At 39.3% G+C, this 18,205-nt stretch overlaps 3 protein-coding genes across 6 annotated transcripts; 2 read left to right on the top strand and 1 right to left on the bottom strand.

Annotated features, from left to right (window-relative positions):
- Positions 1-657: 657 nt before the first annotated feature.
- On the bottom strand, positions 658-2,529 carry Not10 (CCR4-NOT transcription complex subunit 10). Its single transcript, XM_074092479.1, has one exon. It carries the CDS (start codon positions 2,388-2,390, stop codon positions 693-695), a length of 1,698 nt encoding a protein of 565 aa, XP_073948580.1. The 5' UTR covers positions 2,391-2,529; the 3' UTR covers positions 658-692.
- Positions 2,530-2,793: 264 nt separating this feature from the next.
- On the top strand, positions 2,794-5,583 carry LOC141431327 (E3 ubiquitin-protein ligase siah-1-like). Of its 4 annotated transcripts, none has more exons than XM_074092474.1 (4): positions 2,794-2,905; positions 3,898-4,045; positions 4,216-4,363; positions 4,876-5,583. In XM_074092474.1, exons 2-4 carry the CDS (start codon positions 3,899-3,901, stop codon positions 5,331-5,333), a joined length of 753 nt encoding a protein of 250 aa, XP_073948575.1. In that variant the 5' UTR covers positions 2,794-2,905; position 3,898; the 3' UTR covers positions 5,334-5,583. The 4 variants fall into 4 exon arrangements, with proteins under 4 accessions (XP_073948575.1, XP_073948576.1, XP_073948577.1 ...); XM_074092475.1 differs by lacking the exon at positions 2,794-2,905 and adding an exon at positions 3,322-3,448; XM_074092476.1 differs by lacking the exon at positions 2,794-2,905 and adding an exon at positions 3,494-3,575.
- An 824-nt stretch (positions 5,584-6,407) lies between these two features.
- On the top strand, positions 6,408-17,538 carry LOC141431326 (E3 ubiquitin-protein ligase siah-1-like). Its single transcript, XM_074092473.1, has 5 exons — positions 6,408-7,057; positions 10,119-10,314; positions 11,464-11,659; positions 11,794-12,050; positions 13,304-17,538. The coding sequence occupies exons 2-5, from the start codon at positions 10,120-10,122 to the stop codon at positions 13,511-13,513; spliced, it is 858 nt and encodes a 285-aa protein (XP_073948574.1). The 5' UTR covers positions 6,408-7,057; position 10,119; the 3' UTR covers positions 13,514-17,538.
- The last annotated feature ends 667 nt before the right edge of the window (positions 17,539-18,205 follow it).

The raw sequence follows: 18,205 nt of genomic DNA, 5'->3' as shown, positions 1-18,205 counted from the left end.
ATACCTCATGTGCCAGTAATTTCACCGGCTGTCTTACTCTCCACGCCGAAACACAACAATGCAAGCACTGCTGCTTCACGGCAGGATTAGCGAGCAAGATATATGTGCGAGGATATATTGTGCGGCGAGGAATGTGTTTGTCATGTCATGACATGAACCAATAAAATCGCTTCATTTACCTATAGCGAGGATAGGTAAAGTAGGGGTGAAGAGGGGTGATGGATGGGGTATCATTGGATAGGTACCAAGGTCTTTTAAAATCATTGAGGGGTTTTTCAGTGAAATGTTTGCAAAATAGGTATTCAACTGATTCCCCCCCAAAGCTAAATGGTTTGAATTTTTTGAAAAATATCATGTACCTACCTACTACACAATGTTACATACTATAATGTATATCAAACTTACAAGGAAAACTATAATGGCTAAGTTTAAGTGCCGGCTTTAGTTTGAGTAAGTAGCACTTAAGTTATAAAAAGAACTTGGAAAATTACATACAAAATACAAAATCCTTAAAAAAATATTAGATGTTTAATATGGGTAGTATGATTTTTTCGTAATGGCACACTTGGTCAGTTTTTTAATATGGGAATGAAAAGCATACCTACGGAATAGATTTTGTGTACAACTTTGCCGAAGAGTAATCACAAAAAATAAAAATGCAAGAGAAGAAATATTTATTATACTGATAGACATCATTGTGACAGACTTCTCAGTTTTCTTAATGTTGTGTGGCAATTTTCTATATTTCCAGTACAAATTTCTAGATACATTTGCAAAGGTAAAACTCTAGGGGAACTTATTTGCATTACAATTTTTTTTGCTGTTACCAAATCTCCTCTAAGTATGTGGCAAACGGCAGCCTTGGCCCACACGGACACTGCTATCATGTCGCGCATCTGATACGGGAGCACCGAAACCAAATCATGGATCATGGGCGGGTGGAGATGTTCCACAGCATCTGTTATTCTGTCCAAGTTGATAAGAGCCTCGGCTGCGTATATGTGTGCCCAGGCCTTGTGGCTGTTAGACACATCGGGCTGGCTTAACAATTCATTGGCACTCATCAACGCCGACAGGGGGTCCTGCATGTGGAGTAGCACATAACTCTGCAACACCAGCACTGAGTTCTTGACCTCACAACACTGCTGCCAGCTGATAGGTGGTCCCGGAGGAGCCTGCACTATGGGCAGTAATGGATCTATAGTAGGCTCCTGCTCAGGCAGTAATGTAATAGCGTTCCTAAGACATAGCGCCGCAAACTCCAATGACAAAGTTGGTATTGCAAAAGACTCTCCACTGGTTGAATATTTATCTTTGACCTCTTTAGTAAACAAGATTCTAGTGTGTGGACTGCTCCCGAGTTTTTTAACTGTAAATTGCTGGGCCTCATTGCTGCAGCACTTCTTGATGCAGCATTCGGCCAGGTGCAGCCAGATGCGTGGGTTGTTGGGGTAGTGGCGGGCTGTCTCTACAAGGCACTCAAACGCCCCCTCCGAGTTGTTTGCTGCCAGCAGAGCTAACCCTAGATTGTACACATACAGAGGCCTGTCCTTGCAGGCTATCAGGTGCTCACTGGCCTCACTCTCCATGGCTCTAAAATGTTCTTTGACTGCATGTTGAAAATATTTTGAGGCCAAATATGGTTTCTTAACTGACATATAAATGACACCCAGATTATTATTTATAGCTGCCCAAATGTCTTCCCCTTGAGTCTTTAAATCATAATTATGTTTGAGCGTTCTGTACTGTCCTAAGGTGTTGGCTGCTTCCTTTACGTCGCCATTGATGTAATGTTGCTGAGCAATGACAAAAATGTTCTCAATGGAATCAGCAGATAGATTTAACACAATTTTTTGACCCAGTAGTAATTTGGCCCTGCTGACGAGTCTCTCAAACATGCTATTTATTTCTTTATCAGACCTCATGAGCTCCTCATGATTGTTGGCCACCTCTAGAGTCTTGTTGTATGTGCGGCGGCAGAGCGTCGCCTCCATCATCAGCAGGACTATTTGCTGATGCAATTTGGTGTCTTTGACGCTTTTAGAATTGAGTAACCGCTCCAGCACCACAGCGCATTGGTAGTAATAGCGCGAGTGGTACAGTAGAACAGCGTAATTGTAAAGCGCGTAAGGTGATGTCGATTCCTTCGTGTCGACCTCCGGAAAGTTGACACTTGTCACTTGCGCGATGGCCTTTTTAAACTTATCCACGTTCTTCATACCGCTAGACATGAACTCCACGATGGCTTTGTTGTGCTGGAGTCTCTTGTTGTTGTTGCCAACGAGAGATTCTAATTCGGATAAATGTTGAAGAGCGGATGAGTAATCTTTTTTTTTATAGCTCTGAAGAGCGAGGACTGCGGGTTCTTCTCGGTCCTTGGAGTTGGCCATAATGTAAGCGTAAGTAACAACGCTATTTTTCAAATCTTATTATATTATTATAAGGGTTGCTAAGAATAAGAAAAATTGTTATTTATTATAAACGCCTTCTTTTATATTATGAATGATGACACTGACAACAGCCAGACAGACAGACAGACGGTGGCAGGGCAATGCTTGACTGACATATGACATTGGCAATAAGAATGTTTAAGCGTACTCAAGAAACGCTAAAATGTACGAATAAAATAATAATCTAAAAAGGGTTTAAAATGGCGAAAACTTTGGCCTTGTCCAGTGCTATTTATTACAAAGCAAATAATACATGATGAAACGGTTTAAATAGATAGAATTGGTAGCACATCTTCTAAAATACCAACCTACAACAACACATATACCAACAAGACATAAAGTGTAATGTAATGTATGTAGTCTTGCAATACAACACACTCCAAAACTCTAGCAGCATCTTCTGTACCTACTGTAGAAAACTGTTTCCTAAATCCTATACGACCAACCGAACTAAGGTAAGGATAAGAATAAACCCATACGAGAATATAACTTTTAAACAGTTTTGACATTGAACTTGAAACACAGATTTAGAGCCTAGTGATCTTTATCGCTTAATATTTATTATTAAATAATATTTAGGTGCATCTAGAGTAATAAATAAAGTCAAATAAATTACGAAAAATTATAATGTATTAGTATGTGTTATAGTGAGTGATCAAGATTTTGATACAAATGTGAACGTATCGTATTTGCACTTATAGTAACAGTAACGGTATATCTGTGAATCTACCAATTTTAGTTTTAGAATAATTTCTTTGTTTTTATACTCCAAGAAAAGTAGGTAAAGTACGCATAAATAAAATATATATTTTATTTATATAGTTTCGGTTTCTACGTGGGCCACCTTTTACTTTTACTCAAGGTTGCGAGTTTCGAGTGATGACAAAAATAGCTGAAGTTTTTCTGGCAAACGAAGACACGATAAACATTAAAACACAACATTAAACTACGTCAGTGACGACGATCCAGCTCAGTCGCAATGCGTTAGTTTATTACAGGTGTACATTCATTTAAGTCAAATAATAAACTCTTTGTTTTCGTTGTTTTGTCAATCGTTCAAAGTTTAACTGGAAGAGATCCCTTTATTTACAGGATAAGTTCGCCTTTGTACATCGGTTTCTCAATGTAAACTGTAATTTTTATGTGTGTTATGTTCGTTTTATGTATGTGTGTCTGTTAATTTACTACCTATTGTATTTGTCGTTGTTTTTTACCAGTCATTTCGATATTTGGTTTCGTAAAGATAAATTTTCCTGCAACGGGTTTGTAACTCTTTATGAATAATGAAGGTCATTCCTTAAAGTGACACAAGGCGGTAGCGTTTGTTACGGACATAAAACTCTATTATTCCTTTTCTAATCATTAAACGAGTGCGATTCTACCCTACTCTACTTTCGAATATTTCGGCGCAGCTCGAACACCTCCGACAAAGATAATTTGTTTTCAGAATGTTATCACTTGGTAATGACCTCTTGGAGGAGCCAGAGCCAGTGTCAAATTCCAACACCGCACTCAGCAGTCAGCGCACGCTTCGACCACTCGACCACTCCAGTGGGCGCCGGCCACTGCCGGCCATGCGCCATTACTTGCTAGAGGTGATGAACTATTCTGCTTCGAAAATTGGTTTATGAGCTGTGAATGTTGTTTAATTTGACATCGGGATTCGACAAGGGCACCAATATGTACCTATGGGTATTGAAACCAAAAGTCAAATACCTACAATGGTAATAACAATAACGCAATTGACTAAGTTATGTGTTGGCAGGCAATCGCAGAGCGTTTGCCTTGCCCCTACCAGGTGGCGGGCTGCGAAGTCGCACTTGCTACTTGCGAGGTGGAGGAGCACGCGCGCGAGTGCTTCTTCCGCGACATGCTGTGTCCACTTGGCACTTTGAACACTTGCTTCTGGACGGGTAATCTTACTTTCAAGGCCTCCGCTAACAAATGCGAATGTATGCCGCGGCTTGGTGCGGACGCGGCGTACTTGTTGCATGTCATCTAACAGAGCAGTGCTGCTTGAGACGGGCTCGATCTGCTCTGTTGAAACCTATTGAAACAGCATACCCACGCCCGCGGCAAGCCGTGCACCCGCGCGACTTAGCGGAGGCCCTCAGAAAGATCTTGCTAATCTCTGGATTATCAGAAGTAGAAAAGTTTAACATTTGAAACTTCCTTCTCATTTTGAATGTTTATTAAAAATTGTGAATTGCGACAAAGCTACCGTGCTTAGCCTTGATATCACTTTTGTTTTTATTTATTTATGTAGATACGGTCGGTTCCCTAACTTTATTATGTATCCACTTTTTCATACTAATTGCATGGAAAAGTGGATACGTACGTATGTTCGGGAACAGACTGTACTGTACAAATACGAACTGACTAGGTAATTACGTTAATATTTAAAACGCTTCTTTTATCTATTCAGGAAAACTAACGCAACTGATGGACCACTTCAGACAAAATCATCCTTTAAACTGCAATATATGTAATGAATCTGATATGCAAGTGAGCGGTATTTGTGAAGACCGCGACATGCATTACGTATACTTGATTGCACAGACCAATATGCACTTCCTCATCACAGTAAAAACCGCTACTGTCGACAAGGCTGTCCACATTTGCATCCAGTACATCGGCAGTAAGGAAGAAGCACGGAGATACATTTACGAGATTCATATCAATAGCGTCCACGATGCAGCAAGCCGTGTCGTATTCGTTGAACGTTGTTTTAACGACACCATCCAAGTCGATGACATCTTTAGGGAAAGCAAATGCGTGTCTATACCGTTGCGGAAACTGCGACACTATGTGGAGGATGAGAAACTCGCATTTAAGTTTGTTATAAAGAAGGAAGCGCAAAGTTCTGCGTTGAAGAAGAAATAATGATCAGTCGCAGCTCGCTGCTCTTTTAATCGACTTCAAGAAAATGTTCTCAATTCGGTTGTATTTTTTTTTTAGTTAAGTACCTCAGAACTCCGTCATTTATGAACCGATTTGTTTTTTTTTATGAGGGTACTATACTTCCCGTTTGGTCTCATGTAGGCATGTAAAGGGAAGGGAAGGGAATGAAAAAATGCTAGCACTAAGGAAATTACTTAGAATTATATTTAGGTCAGTATTTTGCTAAAATTATTTTGAGACTATATATTTTATATCGTATTTTAGTGATTATAAATATTATTTTATTGACTAACTAAGCTGGGCAAAGGCCTCTCCTCTTGATCTCCACACCTCCCTGTCCTCCAGCCTCCAGCACAATGTCAGGCCCAATCCAATCCCTTGCATACGCGACTCATCGTCCCGCCATCGATGGCGTCCTCCGGTGTCCGTCCACCAAGTGAAGTTGTGTGATGTGAGCCCAACTCTGTGGGTGGGTATATAATTTACTAAACTCAATTATTTCATTTAACGTTCTTGCGTTTTGCGTTCATTATTTGAGCAAAATAATTATTTGTATTTGTCTCAGAGGGGCTACTTACTATGAAATTCGAAAATCGAAGTTCGTATCGTACCGTCCCATCACTTTTTCGTTTTAAATCATATAAGCTTCAGCGGGACGGCAAGACACGAAGTTCGAATTTTGCACTTCGTAATAAAGGGTCATGTTCGATTATTTTAATTGACTAAAATAGTAGAAATGTAGAAATAAATTAAGAGGTCACCATTTTTTTTTGCAAGTCAATTTTGAAGTAAATTGTTAGAACATGGTCTTTTTAACATTTGTCTCGAACAGCTCAAGTCTAGACCCACCATCATAGACAATTCCGGGAATACCCCCATTGTTTTTTTTTTATCGCAGATGTCAAGTCAAACTCGAATCGATCGGATATTTGTTGATATGTAAAAAATCATTGGTTTTCTAGATTTTTTTTTACACGAATAACAGCAAACCCACTATTCATCCATACTAATCCATACTTACTTCTTATTAATATTGTAAATGCGAAAGTGTGTGTGTGTGTTTGTATGTTTGTCCGTTTTTCACGTCGAAACGGAGCGACGGATCGACGTGATTTTTGGCATGGAGATAGTTTATGGACCAGAGAGTGACATAGGCTACTTTTTATCCCGGAAAATGCACGTTCCCGAGTAAACAGCGCGCTATAAACGAATTCCACGCATGCGAAACCGCGGGCAAAAGCTAGTTATTATAAGTACACACTGCCAAATTGTGCTCTGATGGACAAGAATCATATAAAAAAATAAATAAACGGACTATAAATAAATTTAATAAAGACGGACCAACTTATCTGTGAATCGAAAAAGTTTTAATGTCATTCATATAAAGTGTAGTATTGCTTGGTCCACAGATAAGTTGGTCAGTCTGTACTTGTCAAAGTTGTCAATCAGTCACCAACCAACCAAACCAACCAATGACCCTTCTTTCTTTGTTCTTTCTTTCTTGTTCGAGTACTTCGTGAGTGTGGTGCATGAGTTGTTCGTTTCGTTTCGTTGACTATGAGTATGTATGTATGGTATGACTGACTTGACTTGACTGTCGCTCTCGCTCGCTCTTAGTTGGAACTTGGAAGAGGGTGTTGTAGAAACAAAACTTTTTGCTATTATTTTACTTTTATCTTACAAAATAGTGATTTAGACATACTCAGGTAAGTTTTCTATTTCTAAAATTTTGTATTTACATTGAAAACAAAGTAATACTTCAAGCGACAAGTAATTTTAAATAATTTTGAGTTGGGATGATGTTATCTCGGCTAGTGCTAGGTGCGGGTTGGATCAGCTTTATATTTAATTATCAAACAATTAAACTTGTGTATGAAGTAGAATTACTGCCCTGTGACTAAAATTAATTTGTTTGACAATGACGCAATAACAATAGCTAGCTGCAGCTTGTTCATATTAGCCTTATTTTATTTATTTAGAATCAAACAGCATTATGAGGGAGTATTTCAAAAGTTTTACTTTATAAAACTGTATAACAGTGTTAAAAGCATACTTTATAATTGGAGAAGTTTTTTTGATACATTTTATGCAGTTTTTATAGATCTTGTTTTAACTATCCATTAGGTATGTAAAATATCCTTGTCAATATAGGATTATAAATTAGGTGTTCCAGATATTGGTAAATATAATGCAATTAGCTGTCTAGGCATACAAATAGTAATGTAACTATCAGATATCAATATCTGGGTAACTGCAACAAATAAACAAAAAACTGCACCTATTTGCGTCTTTCTTCTGGATCTCAAATAATAATTTAAGAAATTTTATTGAAGAGGCAAAAGTAAGGAAGCAATTAAGCACTTTTCATTTACTGAAAACCGTTTGGTTACTTAAAATACAAAGTTGGGAATTTTTAAGTCATCCATTGTCAGTTTAAATTCATACATACTGCCACTGAGATCAAAGGTTGACATCTCTATCCACTCATCTGGACACTGACAACCCGCATCCTAACCTAATAGGGCAAATTTTGGCCCCTATTTAATAAAATTTACAAGTACTGCAATCCCCCTAATATAATAAATGCAAGTTTGTAAGTCTGTTTGTTTATTTGTTACTTCATCATGCCTAAACCGCTGAACCGATTTAGATGAAATTCAGTATAAGTACAGATAAATGAGTCCCGGGGAAGGATATAGTATAGTTTTTATCCTGGAAAATTGCATAGTTTCAGCGGGATAGTTAAAACCGATATTTACGCAGATGGAGTTGTGGGTAACGGCTAGTTTTACATAATTGTTAAGTTTCTCATACAAAAAGTGACAATTATGTAAACTCCATTTAAAAAAAAAAAAAAAAAATTACACTTGTTTTTAAATGAACAACGAAACTATTTCTAAGTGTGTTAACTTCTATCATAAAAACATAATAGGTACCGCTAATAAAATATGTACATGTAGGTATTTTTAGTCCATTTGTGTTCGAAATACTGAGAAATGTGTTACAATTTGACTGTTAATTCAACATCACGCCTGTATTCCCAAATGGGGTAGGCAGAGCACACAAAACGTTACCGCTTCGGAGCCACTTTTAGCAATTTTAGGTTTACAGTTTGACAAAAAAAAGGTACAATATTGACAGGTTGGTAGCCTATCGCCTATGGTATTCCTTAACCTATACCTATCCTTTGTCGCCTCTTACGACATCCACGGAAGAAATGGAAAGGTGTAATTCTAACCTGACACCACAGGGGGACCTTAAGAGCGTTTATTCCTGGTGAGCTGGCAATGTTGCATTTTTGTTAGTTTTTCTCGATTATTCCATAAAAATTGAATGAAAATTAAAAATGTTTTCTGATAATCTATATAATATAGATAATCTTAATATACATATAAGATAATTTTTCTACTCCAATAATTATTTGTGATAGACTTTTATATTCCTTAAAAACGAATTAATGTTTATGACCGGTTTGTAGCAAACCGAATTGTAGCAAAAGTAAAATATGAATAAATCATGAAATTCAAATAAACAAGTTTAGATATATGAGATATGACAAACCATAACTTGAGTTTTGGCAATGCTTATGGAATTTTTGTAAACTTCTATGATTATTCAGTAAAATTCAGTAAATTAACTGCCAGATCTAAATATTTAGGTACACTTAAATTTGTTGAAAACCAAAATAAGTAAGTTGATATTAAATTAAATATCATACATTACAGTTTCACTATTAAATATGAAAGATGGCACAAAATTTAAAATAAAACGTAGCTTTTTAATTAAATACATAATTATACTGTAAAAAAAAAATACATATCACAAGCAAAAAATACATGTACCTACCTATTGCAATTAAATTATTTATTCTTAAATTTGATATTAAATTGTTTATAAAATGTTAAAAATGGCATAAAAATTGTGAATCTTCCAATTTATTTCAAGTTGATAAAAATGCACAAAAGCTGCAAGATTATTTGCATAACCAGTCTGAATAATGATATACCTATCAATGTGAGTAATAAATGAAAGAAAACAAGCTATAATTATGTTTCAAACCACTGGAATGCTCTATTAGTAATAGGCTATTATGATTAGCCAGGCATGCTTTACCCTTCCATCATACCACTAGACTCCTCTAACAATGTTTCATATCAAATATCAACAGTATGTACTTTTAGGTATCTACCTACGTAACCCAGAAACAAGAGTAGTGTTATTGCTTCTTGGAATAATCGTTAGTAAAAGTTCAATTTTGTTTATATGTTACATATTAGGTATGTTTTTAGGGTTCCCTACCCAAGGGGTTGCCAACTGGACCCCATTACTGAGACTCCGCTGTCTGTCTTGTCTGTCCGTCCGTCTGTCACAGGGCTCTATTTCTTAAGCCGTAAAAGTTAGACACTTGAAATTTTCACAGATTATGTATTACTGTGGCCGCTATAACAACAAATACTAAAAATAAAATATAGGACCATTGGTAATACAGGCACTATACACACTAGGTAGTAGGTACGTATTACTTTACAGACGATAGAAATATATATGTACAGTCGCTAGTACTTCGACCGTCCATGTGCCATTGTCTCCACAAATACTCAGCTAAGGGTCCTGCGGTGATTTTGTAAAAGCGTACATTCTACGAATATCTATAAGGCCTCATTGTCAAGCACGCACGATCACAATCTCATTCACAATTTCTTTCCACCAACATCTTATCCCTTCTACTTCTACTTACTCTTACTACTTAGTACTTCTACTTCCCAGAATGTCCGCATCAGCCGTGGACGTCCCGGAGTGCCCGGTGTGCCTGGAGACCCTGACGGCGCCCATCCTGCAGTGCCAGGGCGGGCACAGCCTCTGCAGCGCGTGCAGCAGCGCCCTGGCGCCGCCCAACTGCCCCATCTGCCGCAAGCCCATGACCTCCATGAGGAACTGGACCTTGGAAGACATCATTGAAAAGGCAAGAAGGCGACTTTTTACCGTTTTTTTTATGAAGCATTGGAAACGAGCAAGGCAAGCAGGTCAGCAAACTATGTGGTTGGGATCACTGTGCCATACGTTAAAGCCGTTCGTGATCAAGATGTTTTGCCAATCCGGAGCCCTAAGTTGCAATGCCATCACGGCTGTCTTACGCCTTACGCAGCAACCATTGGGTCTAGGACAACATAATACATACTTTCTATGACAAAAGAGGAGAATCGATTTTGTTACTTGATTCATTTTATTCTACAATAAATAAATATCAATATTTTACTTGGGAAAAACTAACTAAAATTTTACCATGTGACTCCCCATGGCCATGGCTTGTACAAAAAACTGCGATGCTTGCATCGTAAAAATCTACGACCTCGCACGACGCACCGCAAGAACTTGCGAATGAGGTTTTCACAGAGGCGAAATATCGCTAGATGGCGTTAGTATCGTGAGATCCGTTTGACGTTTGCTCGTGATTAGATAAATAACTAAATGAGCCAATCACGAGTCAAACGTACCTCACGATACTAATGCCATCTAGCGATATTCCGCCTCTTTGAAAACCCTTATTGATTCGGGTGTAGTTAATGTACGACTTGTTAATGCACGGCCTGATAATCCGTGCTTATGTGCACGAATTATCATGCCGTGCATTATCACCCCGTACCGAACTAGCAGGGAACCAATAATGTACGCGCAATAATTTACGACGTGATAATCCGAAGCATAATGTCTTTAGATTATCATGCCTTACGATTTCCGTGATTGAAATAAAAAAAATATACCTTACCTAACCCGCCCGACTATATCGATCTCGCTCGCTGCGCTCGTTCGATCCATGGCCAATCGATTGGATTCAGATTATCACGTCGTACATTATCACTACGTACATTACAGCGCGCGAAATATTTTGTACGCCCTGATAATGCGCGACCATGATAATCGGAAGCAATAATGCTTCGGATTATCACGTCGTACATTATTGCATGTACATTCCGAGTTGTACATTATTGTTTCCCGAATGTAACTCTAGTACCTCGGGAACGTGCGAGTGCCCTCGCGCGCATTACGCTCCGTCTGGACAGGGTTTAATCCTGGATCCGCCCTCGGTCAATGAACGGCCCGGTGTTGGCAGGCGGCGAGCGCGGCGCGGGCGGCGGCGGCGCGCGGGGCGCCGGCGCGGGCCGTGAAGCGCGCGTGCGCCAACGCGGCCGCGGGCTGCGCCTACGTGTTCACGGCGGCGCGCGACGCCGAGGACCACGGCCGCGAGTGCATCTTCCGCGACATGCTGTGTCCGCTCAACGCCGCATTCAACAACTGCTTCTGGATAGGTAACAGACAGTCACCAGCCAACAGTCAGTCTCTCCTCGGGAGCGTTCAAGTATTACGTAACGCAATTGTCGCTTCAACGAGTTAATTCGCTTGGATTGGATATGTCGGTGACCCTAGTTGTCCCTGTTCTCAGGTAAACTGAAGCAAATGATGGACCATTTCAAGCAGAAGCACCCCTCCAACTGCCTGGTCCCGGGCTCCGAGACGGAGGTCCGCGGCGTGCGAGAGGGACACAGCGCGCGCAACGTGTGGCTGGTCGCCCAGGGCAACATGCACTTCATAGTGTCCATGAAGACGGACCCCGACGGCGTCGACTGGGTCGTGCAACACATTGGCAGCAAGAAGAACGCTAATCTCTACATTTACGAGATACATGTCATCAGTAAACAGGTAGGTACATACTTGACATGAATAATGAAATACTTTTTTTAAGCTATCTTCACTGTCCAGTGTGACAGTCACTGTGTTGCCGGATTTTTATTTTAGATAAACCCTAGGCATAACATCCGCCTGGCGAGAGATTTATCTTGTGATAATACAAGAATGTTGGCGTAAGCCACACAGCACAGAAGAGATGTGGACCGGGGGCGCGACGCGGGACGTTGTGGGGCGGATACGGGCCGAGGGCGTCTCCGTCCTCCTCGTCTCTTCTTTGGATCGCGAAGTTTCTATATACATTTAGGGGCTGTTTCACCATCCATTGATTAGTGTTAAGTGACGGTTAAATGTGATGCCGTCTCCGTGTATTCGAACAAAACAAATAGAGACGGCATCACATTTAACCGTCAGTTAACACTAACCAATGGATGGTGAAACAGCCCCTTAGTATGAGAACTGATTCAAGGGCGCCGCGTTTTCTGTTCTGTGTACCTTGCGCTGCGCTGCGCGTGCTTACGCATTCTTTACTTCATCGTGTTCTTAGTTTCTGATGATCGTCCCGTTTTTATATTTTTTTACGAAGACGTTGACGAACTGCTTCCACACCACTGTCCTCTGCCTGTTTCAAAGCTGCAGGCAAAGCGAGCCTCGTTATTGCCTCAGGGTCTCCCCACTTCTATTGACGCGGAATCGGCAAAAAAAGCTTTACGTCCACGCAATGAGGGCTATCGTTTTTTGTCTCACTAGATGGCGCACTGTTGCGTGAGGTTTTTAAGTGTGGCTTTCAGAGCCTGTTATTACGGGCGTTAAAACAAAGTTTAGGTATCGCAACCACCTTAGTCTTGTTTTGTTCGCAAAAGTTTCCGAAAGACAAAACTGTCTCAAAACACAGACATTCATTGCCCCGTAATGCATAATTGCGCAGGTTAAAAATATTCACAAAAAAAATCTTATTGTTTAGCTCACTCAAAAACTATGAGATTTGACATTTCGGAGACCTCACGCTACACTAGCGCCTCTAGCGGCGAATTCATTCGCGATAGCCCTCATTAAGAGCTAAAAAGGGGTGGTTGGGTTCGAATCGGCTCGGGCGACACCTGCTGGTGCGTCGACGTCTTTTTCGGTCTTTTGCGCAGAAATAAAGCTTTTTTTCTATCGGCTTTTGCCGATTGCGCGTCGATAGATCCGACCATCGGGTTGGCGACCGACCGTCCTTTTAGTGTTTTGTCCTCTATCTTGTGCCAATCCATTAATTATTGGTGCAGGACGCGGCGCGACGCGCGGTGTTCGCGGAGCGTTGTACCAGCGACGCGGAGGCGGCGGACGCGTCGTTCGGCGCGGGCCGGTGCGCCGCGCTGCCGCCGCGCCTGGTGCCGCACTTCGCAAGGGAGGGCACGCTCGCTTTCCGCTTCAGCGTGCGCAAGATGCCGCCCGCCGCCCTAGCACCCAACATCACCAATCTCACGCTCGTCTAGGACCCAAGGACTCGTTTCACCCCGTGGCGTGGCTATATAGGTAACCAACCTTTCCCTAATCCACCCAGTGGCGTAGCTAAGTAACCTGTCCCTATTTCACCACTCTTGACAGTGACAACTTTCATAGAGCCATTTCGAAATACGCATATGTTAATCACGAAACACTACAATTACCTATAAAGCAAAACTGACACAGCTTTAACCTCATGCCAAAATTTACCGACAAATTAACAAATAAATGTCGAATAGCAAAAATAATTCTTGATTCGCAGAACATTGCAGTAATAGGTATTCCCTATTGTCACGTTGGTGAAAGAAAATAGGGGCCAGGGCACCCGGCACTGAAAAAAAATGATGGGTTGGGTCTACCAGATTCCGTGTAAATGTAACCAAAGTCGACGGTTGATTTTGGTCCTTTCACAAAATATTGGTTGATTTTACCAAAATCAAATATATATTTGGTAGATTAGATATAATGTTGTACAAAAATACATTAGTAATATTCATTGAATATTATCATTTGTTTAGTAAAATTTACTTTGATAATTAACTATAGATAGGTACTCTTCATGTTCATTATCTTCATTTACATCATAACTGGTAGCAACTATAATATTCAACAACCTCATCATTTTTAAGGTGGGGGTATTTATTAATAAAACAGAACATAGTACAAATCAAAATAAAGGTAACTAAAACTACATACAAAGTAAACTTGTACATAAAAAATTTGCCCAAAATCGCTGCCAAGTTTTTAAGTAGTTACACTTTCAAATAAGTTCAATTACAAATTCTTGTTAGTTTATCATATTTTCCGCCTAATGCGTAAACTTTTGCAAATTTGGTAAACCCAACAAATCATTTTTTTTTCAGTGCAAAAAAATGGGCTTTTTTGCCTCCTATATCTCTATTTTGGCGTAATGTGCGCTTAGAGGCACCACTAGGTTTCTGTTCTGGTATTATCCGTAATTTGCTGGTTAGGATGGGAGCGTGAGGGTCCGGTGCACTACAGCCCTCCGATAGCTACGCCACTGGTTTCACCACTTCCTAATGCCCACTATCCACTAAAAGCCCAGCGGACTCCGCCCGTGTTCATGTTAAGGATAAGTTCCATCAAACGGCTCGCATCTCGCATCGCACACAGTATTTAAAGTCTGACCAATCCGTACGGAGCAGCTCGACCGCTGGTGTCTTCCGCGACACGCGATCGTAGTCGAATGTACACACGAGTACCTATGGTAATATACAAGGTGGGCCCTGTAACAGGAGCAAACAATTAAACCACAGCTACCACTCTTCATCTTGAGCTAATTTAGTTCTACAACATTTGAAAATAACTTGTATTATGATGTTTATTATAATTCAGTTTAATTGGACCAGCAATGTATTGCGAAATCCGTCATTTCGTTACGTGACAGGCGATGTCATTTAGGCTATTGGATGCCGTACATTGAAAATACCATTTAATTTGTTTGGAATAAACATAATGATAAAATAACTTAGTTTTTGAAGTTGCAGAACTAAAGTAGTTCCATTGGGGTAGCAGAACCTGTGTTTTAATTTTTTGCCCCTGTTACAGGGCCCATCTGGTATGTACTCGTAGACTTTAAATACCTACTGTGTAATGAGTAATGATGTCTGTGTTAAAGGAAACAGTATTCTACATGTAAAATATGAATGGGATGAATGAATGGAATGCGAGTGGTGAATGACTTCATTAAATATAAAAAAAAATGTATAAAAAAAAACAAAATGTCAAGATAAAAAAAACAAGATGAAAAAAAAACTTGATAAACTAAAAAAAAACTTGATAAAGTAAAAAAAAAACTTTATCTAAACTAAACGTGGTAACAAATATAACTTTAGTATTAAAATAAGCATATTTACTGTATTACCCACTAAGCTATATCGTTATTTAAAGGTGCGTTTCCTGGGCATGTTTTGCTAAAAGTCGTGTAAATTTGAGATGTAATTTCGTACATAAATTTCGAAAAACTCAAGAAGTGTTAGCCTGGATTTGGACCCACGACCCACTAGGTCATCACGACTTACTCGGATCGGAATAAAGGTACCAAAAGACTGACTGACAGACAAAGCACAGCCTAAACCACTGGAGCTAGGGACTTGAAATTTGGCAGACATATTCATTGGGAATCATAAAGGTGCAGTGCACTCGGAAGGAATTTTCCGGAAATTCCCACTTGATGTAGAGCTAGCTTTTTTTCCCACGTGAGCGAAAGGCCAAAGACTAGTTTTGTATATTTTTCGGAGCGGCTGTTTGTAAATGTTTTTGTTATTTTGAAAAAAAAAACATGCACAGGAGACACGCGTCAACACATACAATGTATTTTTTAATACATAATACTTAGTATCTGTAGTTAGGTACACACGTCATGACCTAGACCAACGTTCATTTATATCAAGAGTAATCAAAAAATTATTATAAGAAGAAAAGTATAATCTGAGATGAAAATCGAGATCAAAACTGTAAACAAACAAAAGTGTCAATATCAGTGACATTCCAGGAGTATACAATCTTTTTTTCCGATTTATTTATTCACCAAACATATATTACAAGCTGTTGCCCGCGACTCCGTCCGCGTAGAAGTCGTTTAACGCTCTCCCGCGAGAACTATGCAATTTTCCGGGATAAAATTATCATATAAAAACTATCATGTGTCCTTCCCCGGGCCTCTAACTATCTATATACCGAATTTCATCTCATTTCTCTAACTATCTATACAACAAACATCCAAACATCTTTTACAAACTTTCACATTTATAATATTAGTAGGATAGGATATGATAAGATGCATGATTTCAAGTGACAGATACCTATAGGCAAAAGACTTTTGAATTCTAGTATTTCGATGAATACAAATTTGACGATGACCAGACCAGAGTCGGACCAGAATCGGAATTATTAAAATCCATAGTATTATAAATGCGAAAGTGTGTGTTTTTGTCCGTCTTTCACGTCGAAACAGAGCGAACGAAACAAATTTTCGCTGTTTAATTTAATAAAATATTTTAATTATTTATAAGAAATTATTTATATCTGAATATGATAATTTTTATGAGTATTTCAACGATTTTAGACTAACCACTGCTTAAGTTTATTTTTTTATGGTGGCAACCCATCTGTTTACATTTTTGATCGCGATATAAAAAAAATCTCGATATAACTTGAAAATACAAACTGAAATATAGATGCACAGAAAAACCAGAAAAATAAGACCAGCACTGGGAATCGAACTCAGGTCCTCGGCATTCCGTGCCACGTGCTCTACAGCTACACCACTGCTGGACAACGGTACAGACACGAATGACCTGGGAGGACCTGGGTTCGATTCCCAGTGCAGGTCTTATTTTTCTGGTTTTTCTGTGCATCTATATTTCAGTTTGTGTTTTCAATTTAGGTTTTACGGGATGACCGTAAAATTTGGAATTAAAATACAAAATACAAAAAGATTCCAAAAAAAACAATCTTACTCTCGATTTAACGTTATAATTTTTTTTCATGCAACTTTGTATGATAAGTGACCTGTTGTTCTGCTCATCAGTGTAATTGGAACAATAATACAAACACTCGAAATAAATTAATGCGATAGTCTCAAAAGTCTAAGGGGCTGTTTCACCGTCCGTTGATTAGTGTAAACTGGCGGTTAGGTGTGATGCCGTCTCTATTTGTTTTGTTCGAATAGACGGAGACGGCATCACATTTAACCGTCAGTTAACACTAATCAATGAATGGTGAAACAGCCCCTAAACATATTAATTTATATTATAGCCTGCTCTTTAGTACATACTTTTAGCACTTTGTTCATGTCATGAGGGTTTTCTGACAGGTGGAATATCGCTAGATGGCGCTAGTATCGTTATGGCGTACAAATATTTTTATGTTGTACATGTAGAAAGGGTCTTGTGTGTAATAATGAAAAATACTACTTGTATTTTTGTTTTGAAACGGGACTCAATTAAGAAATTCTTTTTTTACTATTTTTTTAATAAACAGTATAATTACTTTTGTATTTTTTATTCATCCGAGTTATAGTCTGTTGGTTGAGCGAGAGTTGATGAATGAAACTAAGATTTCTTAGCTCATTACAAATGCGGAACGCTAATTATTTTTACCGATAAAAACAATACATCGCACCTCTATTGCAACAACGACGTAAATGCAATTTTTTCAAGTCATTTAAAAAAATGCATTTACGTCGTTGTTGCAATAGAAATGCGACATAATAAAAAAATACTAACTTTACAAAACAGAAAACAACACATGGATGCTCAAACTACGCACTCAAGGCACATTCCAGAACGGAATGGCAATGGCCGCCTTGTCCGCTCGCACGCACGCCCGCGCATTTGAGAAGAACTGCGTGCCTGCAGGGCTACTACGAAACTCGAAGTTCGTATCGTACCGTCCCTCTCGCTCTCGTATTAAATAGTATAAGTGTCAAAGGGACCGCACGACACGAACTTCGAGTTTCGTAGTAGCCCAGCTGGGACCACGAAACGCAGTGCGCGCGGTGACAATGACATGCGTCATCAGTACCTATGCCATAGTTAAGCGATAGTCGCTATTCCGAGATGTTATCTTATCATAATACTATCAACGCTCTGCGAATAGTCTTTACCTGCTGTAAATTCAAATTACCATGTGGATAAAGGCTTAATATATCCTTTTTT

This window comes from Choristoneura fumiferana, chromosome 9 (assembly GCF_025370935.1).
Source record: "Choristoneura fumiferana chromosome 9, NRCan_CFum_1, whole genome shotgun sequence".
In the NCBI taxonomy this organism is placed as follows: Eukaryota; Metazoa; Arthropoda; class Insecta; order Lepidoptera; family Tortricidae; genus Choristoneura; species Choristoneura fumiferana.
This window is presented reverse-complemented; position numbering and strand designations above follow the sequence as displayed.